Source organism: Eublepharis macularius, chromosome 11 (genome assembly GCF_028583425.1).
Source record: "Eublepharis macularius isolate TG4126 chromosome 11, MPM_Emac_v1.0, whole genome shotgun sequence".
Classification (NCBI taxonomy): Eukaryota; Metazoa; Chordata; class Lepidosauria; order Squamata; family Eublepharidae; genus Eublepharis; species Eublepharis macularius.
In genome coordinates this window covers 17,545,542-17,569,677 of record NC_072800.1, presented here as the reverse complement: position 1 = coordinate 17,569,677, position 24,136 = coordinate 17,545,542, and the positions used below count along the sequence as shown (strand labels likewise).

Sequence of the window (24,136 nt, the reverse complement as noted above, 5' to 3'; positions counted from 1 at the left end):
ATTCAGAAAAGTTTCATCTATGTGTTCAGCTTTATGCTAGTTTTCAAATTTGTGGCTACCATAACATATTGTATCTTTTTTCATTAAGGCCATTTTCTCACTTCCTTAAAACAGCGGCATGCTTCTGGAACGCTGGTGGCTTCTTTGCACGATATGTGCTGAAAAAACGCCCCGCAGCCATTTTTTAATATAAAAAAAAAATCGTGCAAAGAAGCCACCAGCGTTCCGGGAGCGTGCCGCTCTTTTATGGAGGTGAGGAAACGGCCTATATGTCCTAACTGTTGATCATATTGTATTTTTGTTCTGTGACTGTCCTAGCTATTGATTACATTGTATTCACTTGCAGTATGTAATCTGCCTTGGATCTCAGTGAGAGAGGTTGACTATAAATAAACAATAACAACAACAATAATAAAAAAGTTACCCTCTTTTAAGTCCATTTAAACCAAGGGGGCTTAAAAGGGTGTAACTCTGTTTAGGATAACCCTGCAAAAAAGACAAAATGATTTTATTTTATTCAGTTATCTGCTCTTCTCAAGTGTTTTCAAACCCACGGATTCTCTGGGGAGAGATTGATTGTGCATGTTTCTTTGTTGATTTGAGAAGAACTTTTTAAATTTTTATTCTAGGTGCACAACAGGGGATTGTCTGCAATGAATCCCTCATGTTACAAAAGTTGCCTGTGTGTGGGAAATCCTTCGAAGAGATGATGCGCAAAGTGGACTCTAGGAAATGGTGCAATTTAACGGAATTTATCCTGTAAGCAAAGCTACATCTATTTTTTTTTAATTGTATATTAGCTATAAGAAATGTTTATCAGCTTAATAGTTGTTAAGTAAAAGTGCCATAACATAATGTAGCATAGTGGTTAAGTGGTTGGGTTGTGAGTCAGCACTCTGCTAGTTCAACTCACATGACTGCCATGAGCTCTGCAGGTGGCCTTGGGTAAGCCGCTCCTCTCAGTCCCAGCTGGATTGTGGGGATAATAATAACACTAACTTTATTCACCACTCTGAGTGGGCATTAATCTGTGCAGAAGAGTGGTATATAAGCACACTGTTATTATTATTACTATTACTAAAATCATCCCAAGGCATGGTGGATGGTGCATGTGCTGTTATGTGCTCTGCAACAGCTCCATATTACATGATATCTCGCCAGTTTGCCAGCCACAATTACTTTAAAATATTCTACTATCAGTACAACCTTTAACAGATATACACTCTTCTAAATCAACAGACTGCTTAGGATAGTACTGCAAATGTCTGTATCCTTATGGGGAGATGCTGTGGCTGTGGAATAGCCTCTGCTTTCCATGCAGAAGGTTTCAAGTTCAATCCCCTACATCTCCAGAAATCACTCCTAATTGTATTTAGGGTACCTAAATACAGAATAAGTCAAATGATCTGTTTCCATCTTTTGTTATCCTCTGTTTCATATCAGTGCAAGCTAGTCTTCAGGATAGAAACATGAAGCCTTCAAGCAAAGCTGTCAAAATGTTACGCATACTTCCATCTATAACACATTGAGCTCATAAGAAAACAGCTGATCTATATCTGTACTCATATCTGAAAGCAGGTCTTAGGAATGCCCTACATCATATGTTATTTCTGTCTTGAGCAATAATACCCTCAATTGAAAGCAGTAATTCCTCCTTTCCATTGTTTTCTGCCAGGCAGAGCTTTAAAACCAGTTTTAGACTGGATCCATCATGTCTGAACTGTTCCAGCTAGTTCTACTGTTTGCTAGATGCTGGCATTAACAGCTTAGTCCCATTGGTTTCTCCCACAGACATACACACACATACATAGAAGGGATTTTGAAGTTATGGCAAGGTTCCATTTCTTTCTTCAAGCTGTCAGCTTCTTATCTCTTTCCCTGCTTAACAGTTGCATAACTCCAATGAAAAATATATTTAAAGCTGTGTCGAAAATTCTGGCTTGCAGGAAACTGTCAGAGTGCATTTAATTGGGTGGCTTTATTTTGTTAAGAGAGGAACATGACTTATCTGTCCAGAGTACACATTTTCAGAAGCCTCCAGATGTCTGTAGCTATTGGTTCTGACAGCTGTTACTGGGCACACAGTGGGGGGAAAACACCTACAGATGGGGAAGAATTTCTTTCCTGCTCTATTCCGATTAGGATTCCTTCAACCCAGGGGTTTTGATCTAATGATTTTCTGCTAAATTTCATAGAATTTTAAAAAACTGAACTGGAGGATCAAAGGTGGAGATCATGGACAAGGGGGGGAAATTCACATCCCATGTATGGGCACTTCCATAACCCCCCACAATTGGAGTCATTGGAAAAGCGCACTTATGTGTTACAGCATGAACACAATGACAACAAAATACGCCCCGTCCAAACTAGACCTTTTGGCTTAAAATTTTTTCACCCACAGGCTACTCTCCTTTTTTTGTTTCTGTTTTGCAGCACACAGGTGTGCTTTTCATGCCATCTCTGAAACCTTATTCAACCACACACACCTTCAAGTGTTCACGGCCGATACAGACAACAGGGAAACGAGTAAAAACATCCCAGTATGTGTATTCATCCGACTGCTTATTTGATCTCCCATAGAGCAGGTTTTGCCAAAAATGGGGAGAGGATCAAGATTTAATGACAAATTCCACCCTAATAGGAATTCACCTCATCCCATAAAAGGCTTCCATTCTGGCCAGATTACAGCTATAACACATGGGGACAGGGAGCTGAAGCCTCCCCCTCCACACACCATTTTTCTGATCTGAAATGACACCGTGGAGCCACTATTTCCCCTGTGCATGGACTTGCATTCTCAGCAGGCAACTTACAAATCAGAGTCTGACTGAAAATCCTTGGGGCTGGCCTGGAGGCAACCATAATCATCATCATAAGCTTTATTGCATTGGCTCACAGCTAGAGATGGGCACGAACCAAAATACAAACCAAAATTAAACACGAACCAGGCCAGTTCGTGGTTCGCGAACCATGGTTCTTCAGATCCCATTTCTGACGAACTGCCACGAACTTTTAGGCTGGTTCATTTGGTTCATTTTTTGGTTCATCACTGCAGACAGCCTGGTGCCAATCTATCAGTTTCCTAGGCAACAGGGGATGGACTTCCTGCATACCTTCTGCTGACCCGGAAGTGAACTTCTGCTGGCCTGGCTGACCCAGAAGTGACGATTTTCTGACCTGGATGTGACATTTTCATGAAACAAATGAACCAGTTCGTGAACCAGGGGCAAGTTCGTGAAAGTTCATGGTTCGTGAAATTTGATGAACCACGAACCACATGGTTCGGATTTTTTTCCGGTTCGTGCCCATCTCTACTCACAGCCTTAGCAATTAACACCAAAAATACCAACAACAGGCAACCGTAATGTATAATTTGGCCTTGGTAGTTCAACAGTGAGCATGCTTCAAGAAAGGTTCAGACATTTCTGTGGCACTCAGTGACCTCTGTTGAACTTTTAATATGTTTCCATAGTTCACACATTTCTCTGTTTCTCATTTCTAAGTGTAGATGTTTTGACACTAAAGCAGAGGTGTTTTCCATGTGCCTGCGCCAAAGATCAACCTTTCAGTTGGCACAGAATGATACAGTTGGACAACTGTTCTGCATTTTCTGAGGGTCCAATATATCTGGGGGAAAGGAAGAGAACATATAAGTGTTTTCCACTTGGCTGGCCTGAATCCTGAAAAACCCAGATAGGTAAAAGTACTGAAATGTGAACTTGCTGATGTGAAACAGTAAAGTATTTTAGACTCAAAAACTTGGAGTGGGGAAATTGATTATAGATGATAGAGCAAGTTATCTGGCCATTTGAATCATGTTCCTTCCATTAAAGGTTTGTAAGAGCTGGCATTTCAAATCATAACACTAGACAGAGACCACATGGGGCCATTTTTAATGGTTGGCAGATCAAGTTCCCTTATTTTGCTGAGGACTGCCGAGACCGAATCATTTTTCATAGAGAATATTGTGTTCGGAAGTGCAAAACAAATGAAAAAAGGACACCAGATAACAGAAATTGGAATATGACATGTGCAACACAGGAGAGGGGAATATTTCTAGTTACAAAATATATTGTTAAAACAGATGTATGTATTGTTTATGTCCCACCTCTCTCGGGAGCTCAAGGCAGTATGCATAGCAATTCCAGCTGTTTATTTTATTTAACATAGAATCATAGAGTTGGAAGGGGTCTTACAGACCATCAAGACCAATCTCTTACCTAATGCAGGAACAGCCTAAAGCATCCCCAACAAGTGTTCATCCAGTTGCTCCTTGAAGACTACCAATGAGGGGAAACCCACCACATCCCTAGGCAGCTGATTCCACGGCTGAAGTACTTTTAATGTGAAGAAGTTTTTCCTAACATCCAGCTGGTACCTTCCCCCCGTTAAATCCATTCTTTCGAGTCCTCTGTTGTCAACAGAAATAGCTCCCCTTCTCTACACGACTGCCTTTTAAATACTTAAAGAGAGCAATCATGTCTCCCCTCAACCTCCTCTTGTCCAAACTGAGTGTTCCCAGGTCCCCCAGTCTTTCCTCATAGGGCTTGGTTTCCAGGCCCCGGATCATCCTGGTTGCTCTCCTCTGCAACCATTCCAATTTGTCCACATCCTTTTTGAAATGATGCCTCCAGAACTTCACACAGTACTCCAGGTAGAATCTGACCAAAACAGTATATAGTGGAACAATAATATCCTGTGATTTGACTGTTATGCCTTTGTTGATACATCTGAAGATTGCATTCGATTTTTTGCTGCCACATCACTGACTACTCATATCCCCATCCACCCATATCCCAAGATCTTGTTCACAAACACTGCTCCCCAGAAGTATATCCCTTAATCCAGTATGGATGCTTTGCATTTTTGTTTCCCAGGTGGAGAACCCGGCATGTATCCATTTAAAATCAGTGTGTTCCAGTGTGTTCAGATCTCATTGAATTCTATTCCTGTTTTTAAGGGTGTTTGCTACTCCTCCCACTTTGGTGTCATCTGCAAATTTAATCAGTAATCCCTTCACACCTTCATCCTGATCATTTCTAAAAATAATTTATATCCCTCCTTTCTGCCCTCATAAAGGACACTGAAACAGCGAACAAATTAAAACTTACATAGTAAAAGCACATTTAAAAATCATTAAAACAACAACAGCAGCAGCAAATAATCATTAAAACAATTAAAACCAGAACTATAAATATGCAGAGACATACAAACAACATAGCTGCAGCTTGTACCTCCAGATCCTGTTTTTTCGGGTATGAAAAATTCTAGGGTTCTTTGGGATTTGTCCCGTTTCAGAGGCCACATATTTTCACTCCACAATTCCTCTACCGACATCATTTCCTAGGTAATTAGTTAGTGATGACTTTTGGTTCTAGACTTGTCTTCATCTGTTTCTTTTTAAAGATGCAGAATTTATTATCTCTTACCAGACCTTATGGATTTTGAAGTTCTATTCATGCTTTATTTCATGGTTCATAATCTCATTATCATGTTCTTATCCATCTATCAGTTGTAGATGCTGTCCTGGTGGCCCTTCATGATTCACTTGGGAGTTTCCTGTTAAGAGTCTCTTCCCTACTGAATTCCTAGCAGTTAATGTGCTTTAGGAAAGTATCAAGTTGAATGAAACCTATCACAGGACTCTTTGTTTTGGCTTTAACAGACTAACATGGCCATGCCTATAGAATACACCAGACAGAGAACAATAAAGATAGTTAAGATAGCTTTGTTGCTGAGGGTTGGGATCACTCAGAACTCTCTATCAGTTGATGAGAGTTGTAGAAATCAGGCTAGCCTCTACAGCTAAGGACTGGGCCTGCTAATACAGCCTCAAGAGAATGGCCATTGAAAGAAAACTTTTCCCAGCTTGCCATACTTTCCTGTCAAGGAGGTGTTAAGTCTAGAATTAAGACACAGCGCCTGTCCATCCACAAAAGACAAGCCAGACTGTTCACTGCACTTCGGTAGGAAGCCACAACAAAAGTTCTATCTGTTGAGTTTTTGATGATACCCTGGAGCTGTTAGCCATCTGAGAACTGGAACTGTATTTTCTTTGAAGCACTAGAGTTGTAAGGTTCAGGACCAAGGCCCTCAAGACTCGATATCCTGAAACTGGGCCGTTTCCAGATGGCTTATCTGAAGCTGCTCCATGCCGCAATGTTGTGGATAGTGCCGGGGAAAACGCGAAATATCACGTTTTCTCGCACGAGTTTTGCGCGACGTTGTGCAAAACTCGCGTGAGAAAACGCGATATTTCGTGTTTTCCCCGGCACGATCCACAACATTGCGGCATGGAGCGGCTTCAGGTAAGCCAACTGGAAACAGCCCTGGTTGTACTCATGTGCTGGTAACTTGATGATAATTTCATATTCTGAGTTGACTGATGTAAGAAATTGCCTTAATTTAATTAGACAGCATGGTTACTATCATATGATTTAGAAGAGCAACCTTCAAGTCCAGTAGCATCTTAAAGACCAACGAGATTTCCAGGTTCTAAGCTGCTGAGAGTCAAAGCTCTCTTCATAAGAAGAGGAATGGAAGGAATTTTGACTCCTGAAAGCTTACATTCTGGAAATCTTGTTGGTCTTTGTCAGGTCTTGCCAGGTACTTTCCCAATCACTTCACTCCAGTGTTTGAGTTAAAGATGATTTTATTAAGGAAATATATCAGTTTCAAGATGCTGTAACATGGCCATTGACCGGAATGTCTAAAGACAGGAAAGGCAGTTCAATTATAGGTCAGTGTCCCCTCCTCCAGGAGGGAGAAAGTCAGTTAGGAGTTTAGGCGCACTTCGCCTGGGAAGAAGGGAGGGGGGAAGGAGAGGAGCACTACTCACTCTGTGCAGTAGCTTCAAGGACACATTCCCAGGCTCAGCATGAACTAGGAATCAAAACACTTTGCCTGAAAGAGAAACAGCACAACTCTGGTTCCCTCTGCCTGAAAGAGAAATGCTTTGCCTGAAAGAGAAACAGTTCACACAACTCTCTGCACTCCCTCAGAGGTACTGAAGCCAAACACATAAGAAACAGAAAGCATAAAACATGGCAGATATGTTGGGGCTTCTCTGACACTCTTCTCCTGCAGACCAACACAGCCATCCTCCTGAAACTATCAGCATGTGCTTTACAAAGTGCCACTTCTGCTCAAAACGGCACTGCTAATTTTTAAAATAGCTCTCCTTAAAATGTAAATGCCAGATATTTGTTGTTTCTGGGTCCAAAAGTAGTGAGGTTTTTGACATCCATTCTTCCAGCCTTGGAAGTCCATTACACTGAGAAATGAGACCAAGATGGGCATGAGATTAGTAGTGACTGAATATGGATCCTCTCTCCCAGGATCCCTGGGATCTCATCCAGAGGCTTCTCATGCATATCGAACAACATTGGGAAGGGAGCTTGGCATTTCCACATGCCACATGATCTAGCAGAAAAGGCCCCTTCAGAAAGGGAATGGATTTGATCCCATGGTGTTTTCTGCTTGCTCATTTCTGATACAGCAGTCAAGGTTTAGTGTGATTGTTTGTAATATATGCATTCAGAGATGCATAGCCATAAGAGAGGAAATTAGCTTATGGGAGGAGCACAGAATGGCACATGTGATGGAAAGCATAAAGGAGGATTTCCTAGGTGCAGGGAATGCTGAAGGGGAGGAGCTAGCAGTGGCCTAGAATAAGAACTTGATTCGCAGGCTTCCCCCTTGTCGCCGATTGGCCAGTCAGAACCTGCCTTAAGGAGTGAGAGTGGGTTGCTGACAGGATTTTGAGTTCAGTAAGGAGTTGGGAGTTGAGAGAGTGTAAGTGTCTAGTGGGGAAGATCAGACAGGTTCCCCTCTGGCATGAGGGAAAAAAAGAATGTTTGTCCTAACGGAAACATCAGTGTTTTGAGGGAGTAGAATTCCCAGTATAAAAGCCAGCACAAGCTGAAATCTATTTACTGAAATCTATTTACACAGTCACAACTGGAGTGTGTTTTGGCACAGAGGGTTTGGGTAGTAAGTGGAGACTCTCATTCCAGCCAAATAGAAGAAGGACTAATTCTTCTGAGGAAAGGAAGAATAATTCCTGCCCAGTATCTAAAGCGGGTTTGGCTCTGTGGAGGACCCCAGGTCTAGTGTAAAGGGAAAACAGAATTAATGTCTGGAAACCTGAGTGGTAAAAAGGAACTCAATGTAGAAACATTGTGCTGCAATCTAAGTCTTAAACTATACACCTCTCACTCTTAAGAATTGTAAACATAGAAACTAAGCTGTAAGAAAACTATTCTGCCTATTACTTTTAAAATATTCCATTCTACCAACAAATTTTACTTCAGCAATTTCATCCCCTGATTGCCCATATTCCATTCCTGCCTGTTTAATACAGTTGTTGTTTCTTTTGAGAGTTATTCAGTCTCTAGTGCCATTTCATACAAAGGAAGAAGAGGGCTCCTGCTTTTCCCCATCAAGTTTCTGGGATGGGCTAAAATATAACTGCTCTTGGGGTGGAACAAAAAGAACTTTAAACTATAAACAGAGACACACAACTTGAGGCTGTTCAGCCATAGCGAGCGAACTTTGATTTTGGCAGGAAAATCTGCCTTAGAGTGTGGGAGTGAAGGGGGGGGGGTCCATCATAGTGTGCTTCACAGATAGTGAATTATTAAATCTTTGGTATTCAAACTAGGCAGAAAAAAAGGAGAAAACAGCATTCATTTGGCTTATACAACTGGGCTTTCAGTATAGTGAACATAAGGAGATCTCTTTTGTACTTTGTCTTGGTTTTGAGCAAATTACTTGATTAATTCAATCTCCACCTCAACAGGAGGGAAATATATTTGATTTGTGAAGGCTGAAGAACAGAATTGGGATTCTGTTTAAGACCATCTAAAATATAATTTGAATTTGCAACGAAAAACAAGGTGGGGAAGATGTTAAATTACATGATGGCTAGAAATTTATTGGCAATTCAGTCTCAAAATAATACACTGAGGAGAAAAAATCGCTTTCAGCTTCAATAGGTTCAAATCATTTTCTGTTTTAGCTTGCATTGTGTAGACCTGCTGGATGGCATTATCTCATTTCATAAGAGAAAAGGATAAAGCAGCCAGAAAGTCTTGAATAAATTCAATTTCTTAACATGACGTTCTTGAATAATGGGGAAGCTGTACTGATGCTTCTCTTGGAAAAAAAAAGAAATTAAGTTTGAAGTTACTTGGGCTAAAAAGAGGGATTTTTTTGCGTGATGGTTGAGTTTTGCGCTAAAAAGCATTGCAATCTTGAAATACGGACATGAGACTGATTCTGTTTTCTGCTTAAATGCAAGATTTTGGGTTAAAAATTAATTCCAAACCATCATCCTTTCCCAGATGTACATACAGACCTCTGTTCCTTCTTTTCGTGAGAGTATACTCTAGAAGTTGGGAAAGTGTGAATTGCTATATCGAGGGGAAGGAGGGAAGGAAGGAAGAGAGGGAGGGAGGGAGGGAGGGAAGAAAAAGAAAGAAAGAACGAACAAATGGAACAACAAAAAATAGCTTGCATAGTCTTTCTTTTTCCCTGTCCCTCCAAGTTGGGAACAACGAAGCCACAGAGCTGCTCAGTAAAACTGAATAGGGTTAGGCTGTTTATTTGCTTCATTTATTGCCCACATTCCTCCTCAATGGGGTTCCAAAGTGGCCATCGTAGCTCTCCATTTTACTTTCATAACAGCTTGTGTGGTAGGTTAGGTTGAGACTGTGTGACCCGCTTAAGGTTATCCAGCAAGCTTCCACAGCAGAGTGGGGATTTTGAACCTGGATCTCCCAGATGTTAGTCTGACACTCTAACCACTACTCTACACTGGTTAACTATCAAGCAAAAGTGGAATGCAGTTTAGGGCTGTACTAAAGAAACAGGAAGGGCACTCCTTGACTTGACAGTATCAGATCAGATTCAGAGCAGTTGAAAGAAACTGGATTCGCTCATAAACGAGATAGTGATTTCCTCCTAGCTTTTGAGTATGATGGTTTTTCTATTCTCTTGGGTAGAAATTGGTTTTTGATTAGTGTTTGTGATGGTAATGATGGTCCCTCTGAAGGGAAATCAACTATGCAACTGATACAGATCAGTTGATCTGACCTGGGAGTATTTTATATTTGTTAAAAACCACTTTGAGTTTAACTGTTCTGACCTTAGTTACTGTGATTTTTTTCTATTCATATTATTATTATATAAAAAAATTATAATCTTGGCAAATGGTTGCTTTATGCTGCTATTAAGCGTCGATGCAGTGCAAATTCTGTTCCTTTCTCCCTGTTCTGTGTGCGGGATCTTTGCATATCGCTCTGACATTTTGCACATGTATTTCTGTGTGCACATCTTGTATATCAAATGGTCCTTCACATGGATTATGCCATAAGAACAGGATGCACACTAACTACCTTTGCTGGACCATACTAAAGATCCATTATCTGCTTCCACCATCCCAGCTTCAACCAGAGCCAGCTTGATATCTCTGGAATCTTATAAGCACAACTGGGGTGATGGCCACCTGATATTTACTCCAGGCATCCATTGCTCAAACATGGATTCTAATAGATAGGCCCATCTTCCATTATCTTGTCTGGTCATTTGAAATCCACCAAAACTGAAGGACTACCACCGCAGCTTGTAGTAATAAACTCCACAGTTATGTACTCTGATGAAGAAATGCTTCCTTTTGTTAGTCCTGAACTTGTGGCCAATCCATTTGTTGGGTGACCTCAAGGATTTACTAATATTTTGAAAGAGAGAGAACAACTCCCTTGTATCTTCTCCAAGCATATGCTTGTGCTTTCGTGGAACTGAGTTGAAATTGCATTTTCGTTTATGCCTTCAGTTCTGGGATAATTAGGATTTGTTATCAGGATGACTAATGCTAGTAATAATACATTTTAGCATGCTTAAGAGCATTCCAAGTACTTCATACATACTAACTCAGTCATCCTTTCAGAAACCTCTGTCATTATTTCCGTATTTTCTGACAATTAACCTAATGGTGGAGTTATATTTCCTAACATTTCAGTCCGATAAATGTTCTTCAAAGGGAGAGGCCAGTTTGCTAATCTGTGCTTTTTCCTATTGGAGAGAAATAACAGAGTACTGGATGGAGTATGATCTTTCCCGATTTAATAATGTAGTATCTTCCCAAGAGCAGGATGTAATTCTCTTTGAGCTAGCTCCACGCTGTGCTGTTATTGCAGGTGACAGCCTGCGAGTGTAAGAGACACACTCAAGTTGCCCAAAGGAGCTCTTGGCTTAATCATGCTGGGATGCTATGGCCAGGCAATAACAAGATAGATCCTTTGTCTGCCAGCAAAATGAGAATGAAGACCAGTGAAGTGGGATAGGCATAAGAAATGAAAATGCTCTCTCCTCCCACCTCACTCTAGTTTTAAGAGTTTTCTTTGGACCATGACATTTTTATTTTCCTTTTGTCAAGTATATTGCATTGATCATTTTGACAATTTTGAATTGATATTGCTTTTCTTTCATTGTGGGGGTTGCCTTGAAGGCCTTCAGGCAGGATAGAAAGTTAATGAATGAACAAGGCTCACAATATTAAAAGAAAAATCTGACCAATTAAATTTTAGCCTTTGGGGTTAACCCCCCCTGACTCTATCCTAATAATGCAAGCCCCTAGGGTTCCAACTCATGCTTAGGAAATACCTGGATATTTGGAAATGGAGCCTGGAGATGCTGGAGTTGGGAAGAGGAGGAAACTCAGAGCTGAACTAGACGAGACGAATTACTCAAGTCTATGCGAGTGGCCAGATTCGTTATTTTTCCTTACCTTTCCGTGTCTCTTTTACCCCTGGTGAACTCACATCCATGGCTCTGCTCTGTGCACGTGTCGGCAAAAAAGCAGTTTACGTGTATTTACATTGGTGAGTGTCTGCGGTCAATATCATTGAGTCGCTGCTGCAGAGTAGTGATTCTGTTTTGCTTCCGCTTCCCTCTTCCCACACAGAAAGGCAATAGGGAACAGGGGATGGTTACAGGGGACGGTTTAAGCATGCGCAAACTGGCAGTGCGTGATAGGATACCATTCCTGCATCTTGGAGGAGCGCAGAAGAAACCCGTGCTAGCTTGGACACAGGATCAAGCACAGTCTGGCCACGCTGGGGAGTGTACAGGAAAGCAATGGGGAGACACGTGTAAGTCCATATGCATGTCATTCGCGTGCCGTTCGTCTTGTGTAGTTCGGTTCTTTGTGGGGTATAATGCCATCGAGTCCACCCTCCGAGCCAGCCATTTTCTCCAGGGGAAATAATCTCTGTCAGCTGGAGGTCAGTTGTAATTTGAGGAGATCTCCTGCCCTCAACTGGAGGCTTGCAACCCTAAGCCACCTCAATAAAGTCCTTTGCTTGTACCAAAGAGAAAGCATGGTATTGTGATTAGAGTGTTAGACTAGGATCTGAGAGAACCATATTTAGATCCTCACACTGCTGTCAAACCTTCCTGGGTGATGCTGGCCAGATACTCTCAGCCTCACCTACCTCACAGAGTTGTTGTGAGGATACGGTCCATAGAGATTGATGGACACTGCCCTGAGGTTCTTGGAAGATAAAATGATACTCAATTAATGAATATTACTAATATACATAAATAACAGTCCTGCCCCAAAGAGAACAGAAATTTCTACCAAAAACTGTGCTGTTGTATGGATTTTTTTTAAAAAAAATAACATTGAGCAATGGTGTTCCTTTTATAAACCTGGAAATCAAGAACGCTGGAACATATTCCTTGTAAGAACCAAGCATAACAGGACAAATCCAGTTGTCTGATTTTTTAAAAAGCTGAATGCAACTTGAAGGTGCAGATTTAATACGGGGGGAAGGAGGTCTTAACTCTTCCCCTTCCTATCTTTTCCTAATCCAAATGATGGTGGCCATGAAGGCACTGTTATGATAGCAGGATGCACCCCTCGTTGTCACCTAGAGACATCCTCCCCACTTCTGATGAAGGTTTCCAAAGATCATGGATTCTGTATGATCATTACCAAACTTACAGTCTTCTCAGCCCATTGAAGGCTGAGGAAGGTGTCCATTCTATTTAGGTCCAGAGGAGTTAGCCATGTTTGTAGTTGCAAAATTGTAAAGAATCCAGTAGCACCTTTAAGACTAACCAACTTTATTGTAGCATAAGCTTTTGAGAACCACAGCTCTCTTCATCAGATGCATGGGGGATATAAAGAAACTGGCCAGAGATATATAGGTGGGGAGGGGAGGGGGGAGTAGATGCAAATCAGTTGCAAAAGTCATGAAAGGGGTGGAGGGCACAATCCAGGCTGGGTGTGACCCCTCCCCTCCATAGCTGAATCTAAACGGAATGCCTGAGTTACTTCTGATAATGAGATAACCATCCAGAGTCTCTATTCGATCCAAGTCTGATTGAGTCAAATTTACATATGAATTCCAGTTCAGCAACTTCCCCTTGGATTGTGCTTTTGAAATGTTTCTGTTGAACTATGGTGATGGAGTGTCCTAGTAGACTGAAGTGTTCTCCTACTGGTTTTTAGATATTCCATTTAGGGTTGCAGCTAGCATCAAATACCTAACAATTACCCAAACCTGAGTCATTTTTATCAACCAATCTCTTGGCATTCTCCCATTCATTGCCTTCCCACCACAAATGCTATTTAAAAATCCCAACAAAGCTGCTAAAAGCCCATACATGATCTTTGTGACAGAAGTGACAAAAAAGAAATGGGTGTCATCCATTACCCAGAATGCCTTCTATTTTTTCCTCTGTTTTTGAAAAGCAGTTCTTCCTAAAGAAAAGCATTTAATAGTCAGGAACTGGCAAATTACAATAGACCCGGCACTCACCTTTTTTCTTTCCTCCCGTGTGCACTCCCAGTGCAACGCAATGATGTCACGCCTGGAAATGAGGTCATTGCACCCTTCCTCAAATACCAGACCCCTAGCCCATCCCCTCCCGTCCCCTCCTTCTTGGTCAATTCAGTGACCTATGTTGGAGGATCCTCCTATCTTTGAAGGTGTATCAAAGGGACTCAGGAAAAGTGAGCAAGAAGGAAGAAATTGTGAACTGTTTGGGTTGCCTTCAACAGTTCAGAAATTTCCAGTGCTTTGGGAAAGTAGTCAAATCACAGTCGTGAGAACAATCTGCCACTGCTGTATGAGTTCCACTTCAGGTAGCAAGTCAAGCTCATCCAAACAAAGGTTATCTCTAAGAAGTGAACAGAAATTAGAATGAATATCAGAATTTTCAGTTATTCTCATGAACTTTTGAGAAGGCAGAATGCGTATAAGTGCTCTGTTGTTTAAGGTAGAGTTGTACCCAGAAGGCTTTAACGAAACATATATTTCATTATTTTTGAACTGTGCACCATTTTGGCTACTATTATCAGTATGACAGGGATTAGTGAAAGCCAGGGCTTAGACTAAGACTGTGTTTCCAGAGCAGAGGTGCTATAATGAGCTGTTTGACTGTGTAAGATTGTACGCTTTTTACACGGCTTATATTTTTTTCAGAGCTGTATTGTTTTCAGCAATTACTATGGATCCAGGCACTGAAGTAACCAAGTGGAGTATATATAGTCAGAGATTACATTTCTGTCACCACATCCCTTTTCCCCGGCGGCTTTGCTGGGGTGGACAAGAGCGAGATGATTTTCCTTCTGCTTTATAGCATAAATATGTATGTTATTTTCCTGAACAAAATCAGAGACCATCTCAAGGGCAGGATTCTTAGATGTTCAGGGTCTGTCTTGTGTCCAAGGCTGTAACATATTTCAGAAGTTGTTTGAAGAAAAGCACAGGGACCTGTTATGTAGTACAACTTTATGTTTTGGATGAGTCTTGTCTATGTCTTTAAAAAGTCATGTAGAGAAGAAGTAAAAGGGTCAGTTTTGACCTAAGCTTCTGTATTCATGCAATAGCGCTAGGAAATTATTCCCAAAAGTGCATAACTACAACTGAGGGCCAAGCTACAAGTGACAAATGACACTTGAACAGCAAGTGAACAGACTCACATGTGAGTCTCTTCACTTGCTGTTCAAGTGTCATTCGTCACTTGTAGCTTGGCCCTTAGTTCACAACTTGCTTATTCCTTAAATACATAACTTACTGGCGGGAAATCTCAGGAACCAACCAGGTCTACAGCCACAATTCATAATGTTGTCTATAATTACAGATGATCTCCTAGGCAAAATATTTTCATCCATATTGCAATGGCGACTTTGACTTAGACATGGATACGAATCAAAATACGAATCAATTTTGTTGAAATTGGAAACCCCAATCTTAGCCCACATAACCTTGATAGGCAGATCTCCCTGCCAACTGGAGAGCTTCCATTCTGCCCTATACAGCAAGGAGTGGGGGGGTTTAATCCCTTAGGCAATTGAGGAAATTGGCCTTCTGTAGCCATGGGAACTCCAATCTCATCCTTTCAAATCCTGTTAGGCAGGTCTGTCTGCCAACCAGCGACATCCTGTTCTCCTCTATGTGAGCATTTCTTATATAAGGCACAGCTCTTTGCCTCGTGCTTTTCAGTTCCAGTAGACAGAGGGAGAGGGAGGACCTGTTGCTGGGATTTGGAGTGAGAGAGTGGAGATTTTGGCTGGATTTGCTGCTGCTTTAAAAGAGACTGAAAAACCTCTTTCTTATTTTCAGCTCTTGACCTTGCTGGGAAGGTCATTGGGTGAGGGTGCCTTCTTTCCTCCACCCCACCCACCCCCAGTCTCAGGGCACTGCCTGGCTCTGGGGCCTAGCTTAACTGAGGGCACCCTTTTTTTCTTTAATTTTCTTTGCTTATTTTCTTTTTTAGAGCATTTTTAGAGGGTGGGTGGAGGAGAGCCTGCTGAAGTCTCCCTATGAGTTTGGCATCTCTGGGAATGAAGGGGGCCATTGAAGTGCCCTGGGTTCTGCAGTTCAGTGGAGAGCATCTGTTTCACATGCAGAAGGTCCCCGATTTGGATTCAATCCTCAACAACTCCAGAGAAAGTGATCTGAAAACAGGTGATGTGAAAGATCTCTACTTGAGCCTGCCAGTCAGTGTGAACAATACTGACCCTGATAGACCAGTGGTCTAGGACTGGTCACTGGCGATCTCCCAGAATCCCCGCTGATCTCCAAGCCACAGAGGTTAGTCCCCAAACCCCACCCTCTTCACTCTCTACCCGCCCAAAATCCAGGAATTTCCTAACCTGGAGGAGGCAACTCTATAGTGGTCTGACTCAGTAGAAAGCAGTTTCATGTGTTCAAGGGAATTCAGTTTGAGATTAGGTGAATTTTGGCTATAGATTTATACTTTGCTTTGACACAAACAATAAGACAATTGACCAAGCAGTAAATAAAGATGGACAGTTTCATTCCACTGGAAGCAGTCATCGTTTGGGAGCATAGGAGTCGTGACACTGGAGTTAGTTTGTCTGAAGAGGGCCAAAATATCAACAGCAACACTTATTGGCTGTATTTGAAAAATCTAATTCAACCAATGTGACCACCACTCAACACCAATGCAGAAATAATGAAAAAATTTGATTAAGTTGTAGTTCCTGGGAGGAGCCATGAAGTAGGTGGGTGTAATACCCACTTTCTGTGTCCCCTCAGTTGGGGTCTTTGTAGAAGGAGAGGAGGCCTAGACTGAGGGAGCTCTGTAAATGTTATTTAAAGTTTGTTCATAGATTGTATTTAATATAGAGAGATAACACACTTTGAAACAACTGAGTCCATTTAGCATTGGGCCTGGCAGAACAAGTTAACTAGTTCCATGTTCTTCCCCTAATTGCAGTAACTGCGCAAGTGACTCCTTTGTTGTGGAAACAAACACTGCTTGACTGACACAACAAAGTGCCCACGAATCAAGACATCAGAAAAAGTAAAAGTGCAGTGGATTGAAACTCTAATTTGTTTAAGCTGCAGGTGAAGAATTAAATATTCTTTAAAACAACCAATCTGTTAAGTTTTTCTACAGTCAGAGACCATCGCTTGCTTCCCCTCCATCTATTCTTTCTGCTGGTAAATCTCTGCAGTATCATTTTATAAAAGGTAAGATGTTGGCCCGGGTCAAGCCTGATTAGTTCTCAGCAAATGGCACTTTAATGACCCTTTTGAAAAATGGGTTGTGAACATTAAGTTTGTGGTTGGCAGCCCAAATGTCAAGATTTGAGCGCTCTCTCGAGTTAATCACTGGCTCTCATCTCCTCAGCTTTTCCCTCTATGACGTGGAACAGATGATTCATTCCAGGTGTCTTCCGGGTTACCGCTTTGGTTGCCAGCTGTATTATTCAGGCCTGGATCTGAGCCAAACTCAATTTGTTTCACTGTAAACTCTCTGCTTGTCTTTATAAAGCCGGACGTGTTCAGTCCCTGTGTGCTGATACGGAAAGTCTCGCTATCCACTGGCTCAAAGTAGTCCTTAAGGGTGGGGATCTGATTTCTCTTCCAGTTGCAGCTTTCCACCATCTGTTCTGATGCTCTTTTTTTTAGGAGAACTGGATTTGAGATTTGGATTTTTGGGTGGGGATGTGTTGTTAAGTATAAATACATGTCACATTAATCATTCCGAGGATCATCATTAACACAACAGTTGATACTTCCACAGGGATCTGCATGTGAATTGCATATTTTGCAGAGGGGTTGGTCTGGTGAATGCATGCTCCACCAACCTCCAGGCTTTTCTCCACATTCATTCTAAGACCATCAAATGTGATCTGCTGGAACATACCAGTGGATCATCTAGTCGAGCATCCTGGCTCACACAGTGGCCAACCAGTTGCCGTTCAGGGCCAGCAAGCAGGGTGTAGAGGCCAAAATTTCCCTCTAATGTTCCCTCCTAGCTCTGGAATTCAGAGCTAGATTCTCTTTAGGTTCTAGAGCTGTTTATGGACTTATTCTCCCTGAATTCATCTAATCCTGTTATAAAGCCATTAAGACTAGAGGTCATCACTGTGCCCACTAGCAGTGAATTCCACAATTTAATTATTTATTAAGTAGAGAAGTACTTCCTTTTGTCCATCCTGAATTTATTATCTGTTAATGTCATTGGGTGTTCTTGAATTCTAGCATCCAGGGAGAGAGAGGATAAGTTCTCTCTATTTTGTTTTTTCATCCTGTGCATAATTATATAAACCTTTATTGCCCTGACCTGGATGGCCCAAGCTACTCCGATCTTGTCAGATCTTGGCTGCTAAGCAGGGTCAGTCCTGATTAGTATTTGGATGGGAGACCGCCAAGGAGTTCTGGAGTGACAACACGGAGGCATGCAGTGGCAAACCACCCGTTAGTCTTTTGCCTTGAAAACCCTTTCTAAGGTGGCAATGACTTGACTTTACACACACACACACACACAAAGCTTGTCTCCACTTAGGGCCAAGCTACACATGACGAATGACACTTGAATGGCAAGTGTATTTCTCCCTGTTCACTTGCCCTCCACTCAATCCACTTGCCGTTCAAGTGTCATTCGTCATGTGTAGCTTGGCCCTCTGTCTTCTTTTTTTTCTCATAGGAAAGGTGTTCCAACATCTTCATCATCTTGGTTGCCCTCTTCTGCACTTTTTCAGCTCTGCAACATCACTTGGAGATATGGCAACCAGATGAATTACACACTCTGTACTCACATCCCATCTTCCACACATGTTAAGGATACCACTTGATATTCAGAGTACCATCTTTGTCACCTTTGCTAAATTGATGAGGGAAAGATTGAGGACTTTGTTGCATCAGTATGCTTGTTGTTGAACTCCCTCTCTAGGCCATCTCAGTGTTTGCTCTGGAAAGCTCGAGACTTTTATCATGATTAACAAGCTGATTTCTGAAATCTGTCGCTTTGCTTACCTCTGTGTGTGTGTGTGGTGCCCACAAGTCATAGCTAACTTATGGTGACCTCTTAGTGGGGTTTTCATGGCAAGAGACTAACAGAGGTGGTTCGCCATTGCCTGCCTCTGCAACCCTAGTCTTTGCTGAAGGTCTCCCATCCAATTACTAACCAAAGCTGACCCTGCTTAGCTTCTGAGATCGGACAAGATCAGGCTCACTTGGGCTATCCAGGTCAGGGTTTACTTACCTCTACTCTTCTGGAATTGTTTATGTATTTTAAAGTAATACTTCTGAAAAGTTGGTTATTTTTGCTTGTATTGCTCCACAAGGAAAAGTTGGTGGGGTATAAGCCATAAAATAAGCCATTGGCTGTACTTGTTCCTCCACTCTAGCATCTTCTGATTCATTTTCACAAGATGCTGATCCCAGATTATACTAGAGTTAGAAAGAATCAATTTGATTTGGCAGCAGAACCTGCTGCATACCTAATACTCCCCCACTGAGATTTTATACCTGTTCTTAAGATCATTTCGGCAAGCCTCTTACACTGAAGTAGGATCAACCACATCCAACACACAAATAATATTTTGCCATATTTCATTCCACCTTCTCTACAAGGACAGGGCAGCATACTGTGGGCCACCCCTTCATAACCTGTTGGTAGAATGCTAGAGCTGCCAGCTCTAGGTTGGAAAATTCCTGGAGATTTAGGGGGTTGAGCCTGGAGAAGGCGGGGTTTGGGGAGGAGAGGTAGCTCAGCAGGGTATAATGTAAGGGCTTTTTTTCAGCTGGAAAGTGGCGAAACGGAGTCTGGCACCTCTTGAAAATGGTCACATCTAAACTCCCCTCTGTCTGGAGATTGGGGGCGGAGCCACCAGCCATGTGACCATTTTCGCCGAGGGCAATTTAAACTTTAAAAAACTCCCCCCCTTGTTCCAGCTGACCCAAAGTGGCATCATTGTGCGGTCCTGAGTTCCACGCTGAGTTCCACCCTCTCTTTTCCCAGAAAAAAAGCCCTGTATAATGTCATTGACTCCACCCTCCAAAGCAGCCATTTTCTCTAAGGGAACTGATCTCTGTGGCCTGGAGATCAGTTGTAATTCCTGGAAATCTCCAGCAACCACTTGGAGGTTGGCAACTCTATGAATGCTGTCTGAGCTAAGCTAAAGTCAGAAATCCTTGCACAAACTGGCCTTTTAGCTTTTACATGAAGAATCTGAAGACCAGTAAAGTAAGACGGTCACTACTACACACCTTTGCTTCAGGAACAGGAAGTCAGCTCGAGAGCAGCATAAAGGCAGGGAAGTTGGCAGCAAGCTCTTAATTAACTAGCATGATAAGTTATCGCTCAGGTTGGCTGACCTTGAAAAATCCAGTAGTTGGATCTTATATGCAAACTGTTGTGTAACCCCTGTTCAGACAGCATGGTGACTGCACATATTGAGATGATCTATGTGCAGGCTGTACATGTGGATATAATAGGGTTTCCAGGTCAAGGTTGGGAAATTCCTGGAGATTTGGGGGGTGGAGCCTGGAAAGAATGGGGTTTGGGGAGGGGAGGGACCTTAGTGGGGTATAATGCCATAGAGCCCACCCTCCAAAGCAGCCATTTTCTCCAGGGGAATTGATCTTTGTCACCTAGAAATCAATAGTAATTCCGGGAGATCTCCAACCACCACCTGGAGGCTGGCAACCCTAGGATATAATGTATGAAAGGGGCTCGGGCATAAACATTCTCTTTCCAATACACCCAATCCCAATCAAAATGTAAGATAAGATTGAGACCTGTCAACGTTCTGTTTCTGACAGCTGCTATCTTGCAGAAGCTCTTGAGCAGGGTCTGAAGATAAGAGCCATCCTCCGTTTTTCTCTCTCTGCCATCTGGCACTTGAAGATACACTGCCTTGGATACAAAGGATCCATTTAATGTTCTTAACTGACAGCACAGCAGAAACCAGCCTGCGTGAATCTGTCTGATCCCTGTAAAAATAGATTTCCTAAGCTAGTGGCTGTCGTTATATCTTGTGATTTCATAAGTTAATTAAGCTCAGTGTGATGAAATATTTCCTTCATCTGCCTGAATCTATTTTGCACCAACTTCTTTGGGTGTCCCTGAATCCTATTATTAAGAACGATTGAAAAAAATGACTTTGTGTTGATTTTCTCCAACAATTTGGAATTGTATAAGCTTTCATCAAGGTTGCCTTTCTTCCTGAACTAAAAATTCTGATATGCTTTAGACTTCCCTAATAGGAAAGTATTCTGACCCTATGAATCATTTTAGTTTCTGTGTCTCTTTCATTTCTAGTATTCTTTTTGAGATGAGATCTCTAAAGCTTTGCACACTGTCCAAATATGGTTTCTCCACACTTTTATAGAATAGTATTATATTCATTGTTCTTATCCGGAAGGGAAAACAACAATAAGAAAACATAAAATTATCTAAAATTGTTTTACCCACCGTACTTGTCAACAAAAAAAGAAAGTTGGTGCAACGGAGTCTTCATTCTGTCGTGCTAGCAGTCAGATAAAAGGTGAAAGTTTTATATGATCTAAAGAGAAATAAAAATAGAAATAAAAATAAAAATACTTGTGATCAGTTAGGACTGACAGAGTTCTGTTCATGCAACTATCCTTTGTTTAAAAAGTATTGTTTTAGTTATCAGTTGTATTCGCTTTATAAGAGAGACATTGTAACGGCAAGAGTTTGAATCACTTTGTAGGTTAATGACTGAATTAATGCTGAATCTGAAACTTAAAAATTATTCAAGTATCTGACCCAGAATGGAACCCTTTTCTAAAAATTGGAGGGGGGGGGGAATTAAAAACTTTATTTGCAATTTTTAAACTACAGTATGGAAACACGAAACAATAACAATAACAACCTTCGATTTATATAATATCATTTGATTAATATACCGCCTTTCAGGACAACTTAATGCCCACTCAGAGCGGTTTACAAAGTGTATTATTATTATCCTCATTACAATCTCCTCGTGAGGTTGGTGGGGCTGAGAGAGCTCCAAGAAGCTGTGACTGACCCAAGGTCACCCAGCTGGCTTCAAGTGAAGGAGTGGGGAATCAAACCTGGTTCTCCAGATTAGAGTCCTGCCGCTCTTAACCACTACACTAGAACTTAAAGAGGGAGAAAATCTCAAGGAGACTTGCAGGGGTGGAGAAGAGCTTGTCTAATTACAAGTTATATGTTCATCTATCTGTTGCATTTGTATCCCACTTCTTCTAAGGAAGCTCTGGGCAGCATACATAGTTTCCCACTGTTTAATTGACCCAACAACTGTGTAACGTAGGTGTGGTTGGAGGCCAAACTAGTCATGAATAGACATGGGCACAAATGGGAAAAAAACCTGAACACTCTGTTTGTCGTTCGTTGCCATTCACGAACAATGAACGTGGATGAACATGAACTGTTCCCGGACATGTTCATTGTTCATTGTTCATGGGGGCCAGAACCACCCCTAACCCCAACTCCCCCCACTTAGCCCCCCTCCCCTCAAACCCACTTACCTGGCCCTTTAAAGATCCCTTTAAACTATCAGCTGGCAGGCGGTGGGCGGGATTCCCCCCTGCTGCTTGCCAGCTGATAGTTTAAAGGGCCCTTTCCTGGTAAAAACAGCAGTGTCTGCTGGCAGCTAGTTTGAGGGGTTACAAAAGTGATCTTCCCAATGTCCATCAAATTTGCAGGGGACATAGTCGTCACTGTCCTCTGAAGACCCACTCCCCAAGTTTCAGAGAGATTGCACCCCAGGAAAGGCATGATCCATGCCCCCCCCTTGGTTGTCATTTTCTCTTCACAATGGCAAAAATGGGACTCTCTGCTGGAAGTACTTTGAAGGGTTAAAGCCAGAAGGAAAGCCAGAAGGAGTTCAGTCCCTCCCTGCCTCCCATTGCCGAGGGGATTGATTGCAGGTGCCAGACTGTCTGGCTTGATGAACGGCTGCTGATGGCAATGAACGAGGCTTGCAATGACCACTTGTTCATTTAGGATGGGGCCTAATGAACAGCTTGTTCAATAACAGCAGATTAGGCTGTTCGTGGGTTTTTTCTGTTTATAATGCTGTTTGTGCCCATGTCTAGTCATGAAGTGCAATAAATATCTGGTGAAAAGTAGATTCTACAAAATTGTAAGCAGGGCCGGATCAAGGGGGGCAGGGGGGTATCCTGCCCCCGGCGCCGCCAAAGAGGGGGCGCCGGGCGTGGCTGCCAGCAACTGAGGAGGCTGAGCACAGGGTTGGGAGACCCTCGCCAGCCCTGCCGATGGGGTGGCTGGCTGGCTGGCTTGCTGCGCGCGCAGGACCTACCAGCCCTCTGCTCAGCCATCAGCACTGCAAGCCAGCTGCCCCGGCGCACGTCCTCACCGCCGCCAGCTCCGCGGCTCACCATGTGCTGGGGCGGCCAGCTTGCTGCACGGGCGGCACAGGGCAGTGGGGCACACTAACTGCGTGGAGGGCCTCCTAGCCCTGCGCTCAGCTGGCCGCGTGGCAAGCCGGCCACCCCAGCACCTGGTGAGCCGTGGAGCTGGCGACAGCGAGAGTGTGCAGTGGGGCAGCTGGCTTACTGCGCGGGTGGCTGAGCACAGGGCTGGGAGGTCCTGCACACACGGCAAGCCAGCCAGCCGCCCCAGCGCACACCCGCGCCACCGCCAGTTCCACGGCTCACCCGGCGCTGGAGTGTCTGGCTTGCCGCGCAGGCGGGCATGGCTCTGGCCCTGCATGATGATGTCACAAAAGTGATGTCATCACGCAGCACGCTCTGTGCGCGTGGAGCACCCGGGCAAGGTTTGCCCCGGGCGCCCGCGCACCTGGATCCGGCGCTGATTGTAAGTAGGATTTGTAAGCTTTATTCAGTTAGATTGATTTAACAGCAAACAGGAATCATCATTGTATGTGCGTTTTGGTCCAGGTATTTATTTGCAGCCCTTGAAAAAGCATAATTTAATGCAAAACAGATGGGGCTAGCAGTCTGTTGGGCATCCTTGTCCGGCAGCATCCCACGGGATAAAACAGAAACCTGAAAAAAAAACAAGCCAGTGAGTTAACTGTTACTGATATTTGCTCTTACCTCAAATCCCACTGGAACTCTGCATTGGAATTTTCTTGGACCTCGTCTTCAGCACAGACGAATTAAGCCTGCCACTGGGCGGCAAATGGATTATACCTTTAATTGACATACCTGTGTAAATATTGTTTTCAGCTTTCATATCTTATTTATTGTATTTATGATATGATATATTTATGGTGATGATTGATATTTATTGATATTTATTGCACTTTATGCAGGTTTGCACATTGCACTTTAATGAATTTACTACTATAATACTATACTGTGATTAG

At 42.6% G+C, this 24,136-nt stretch overlaps 1 protein-coding gene across 1 annotated transcript in view; it reads left to right on the top strand.

Annotated features, from left to right (window-relative positions):
• The window catches only part of RAMP3 (receptor activity modifying protein 3), a 92,110-nt gene that overhangs the window by 45,133 nt on the left and 22,841 nt on the right, over window positions 1–24,136 (top strand). The window contains exon 3 of the mRNA XM_054991578.1: window positions 630–759. Coding sequence (XP_054847553.1) covers window positions 630–759 — 130 coding nt within the window. The remainder of the gene's footprint in view (window positions 1–629; window positions 760–24,136) is intronic.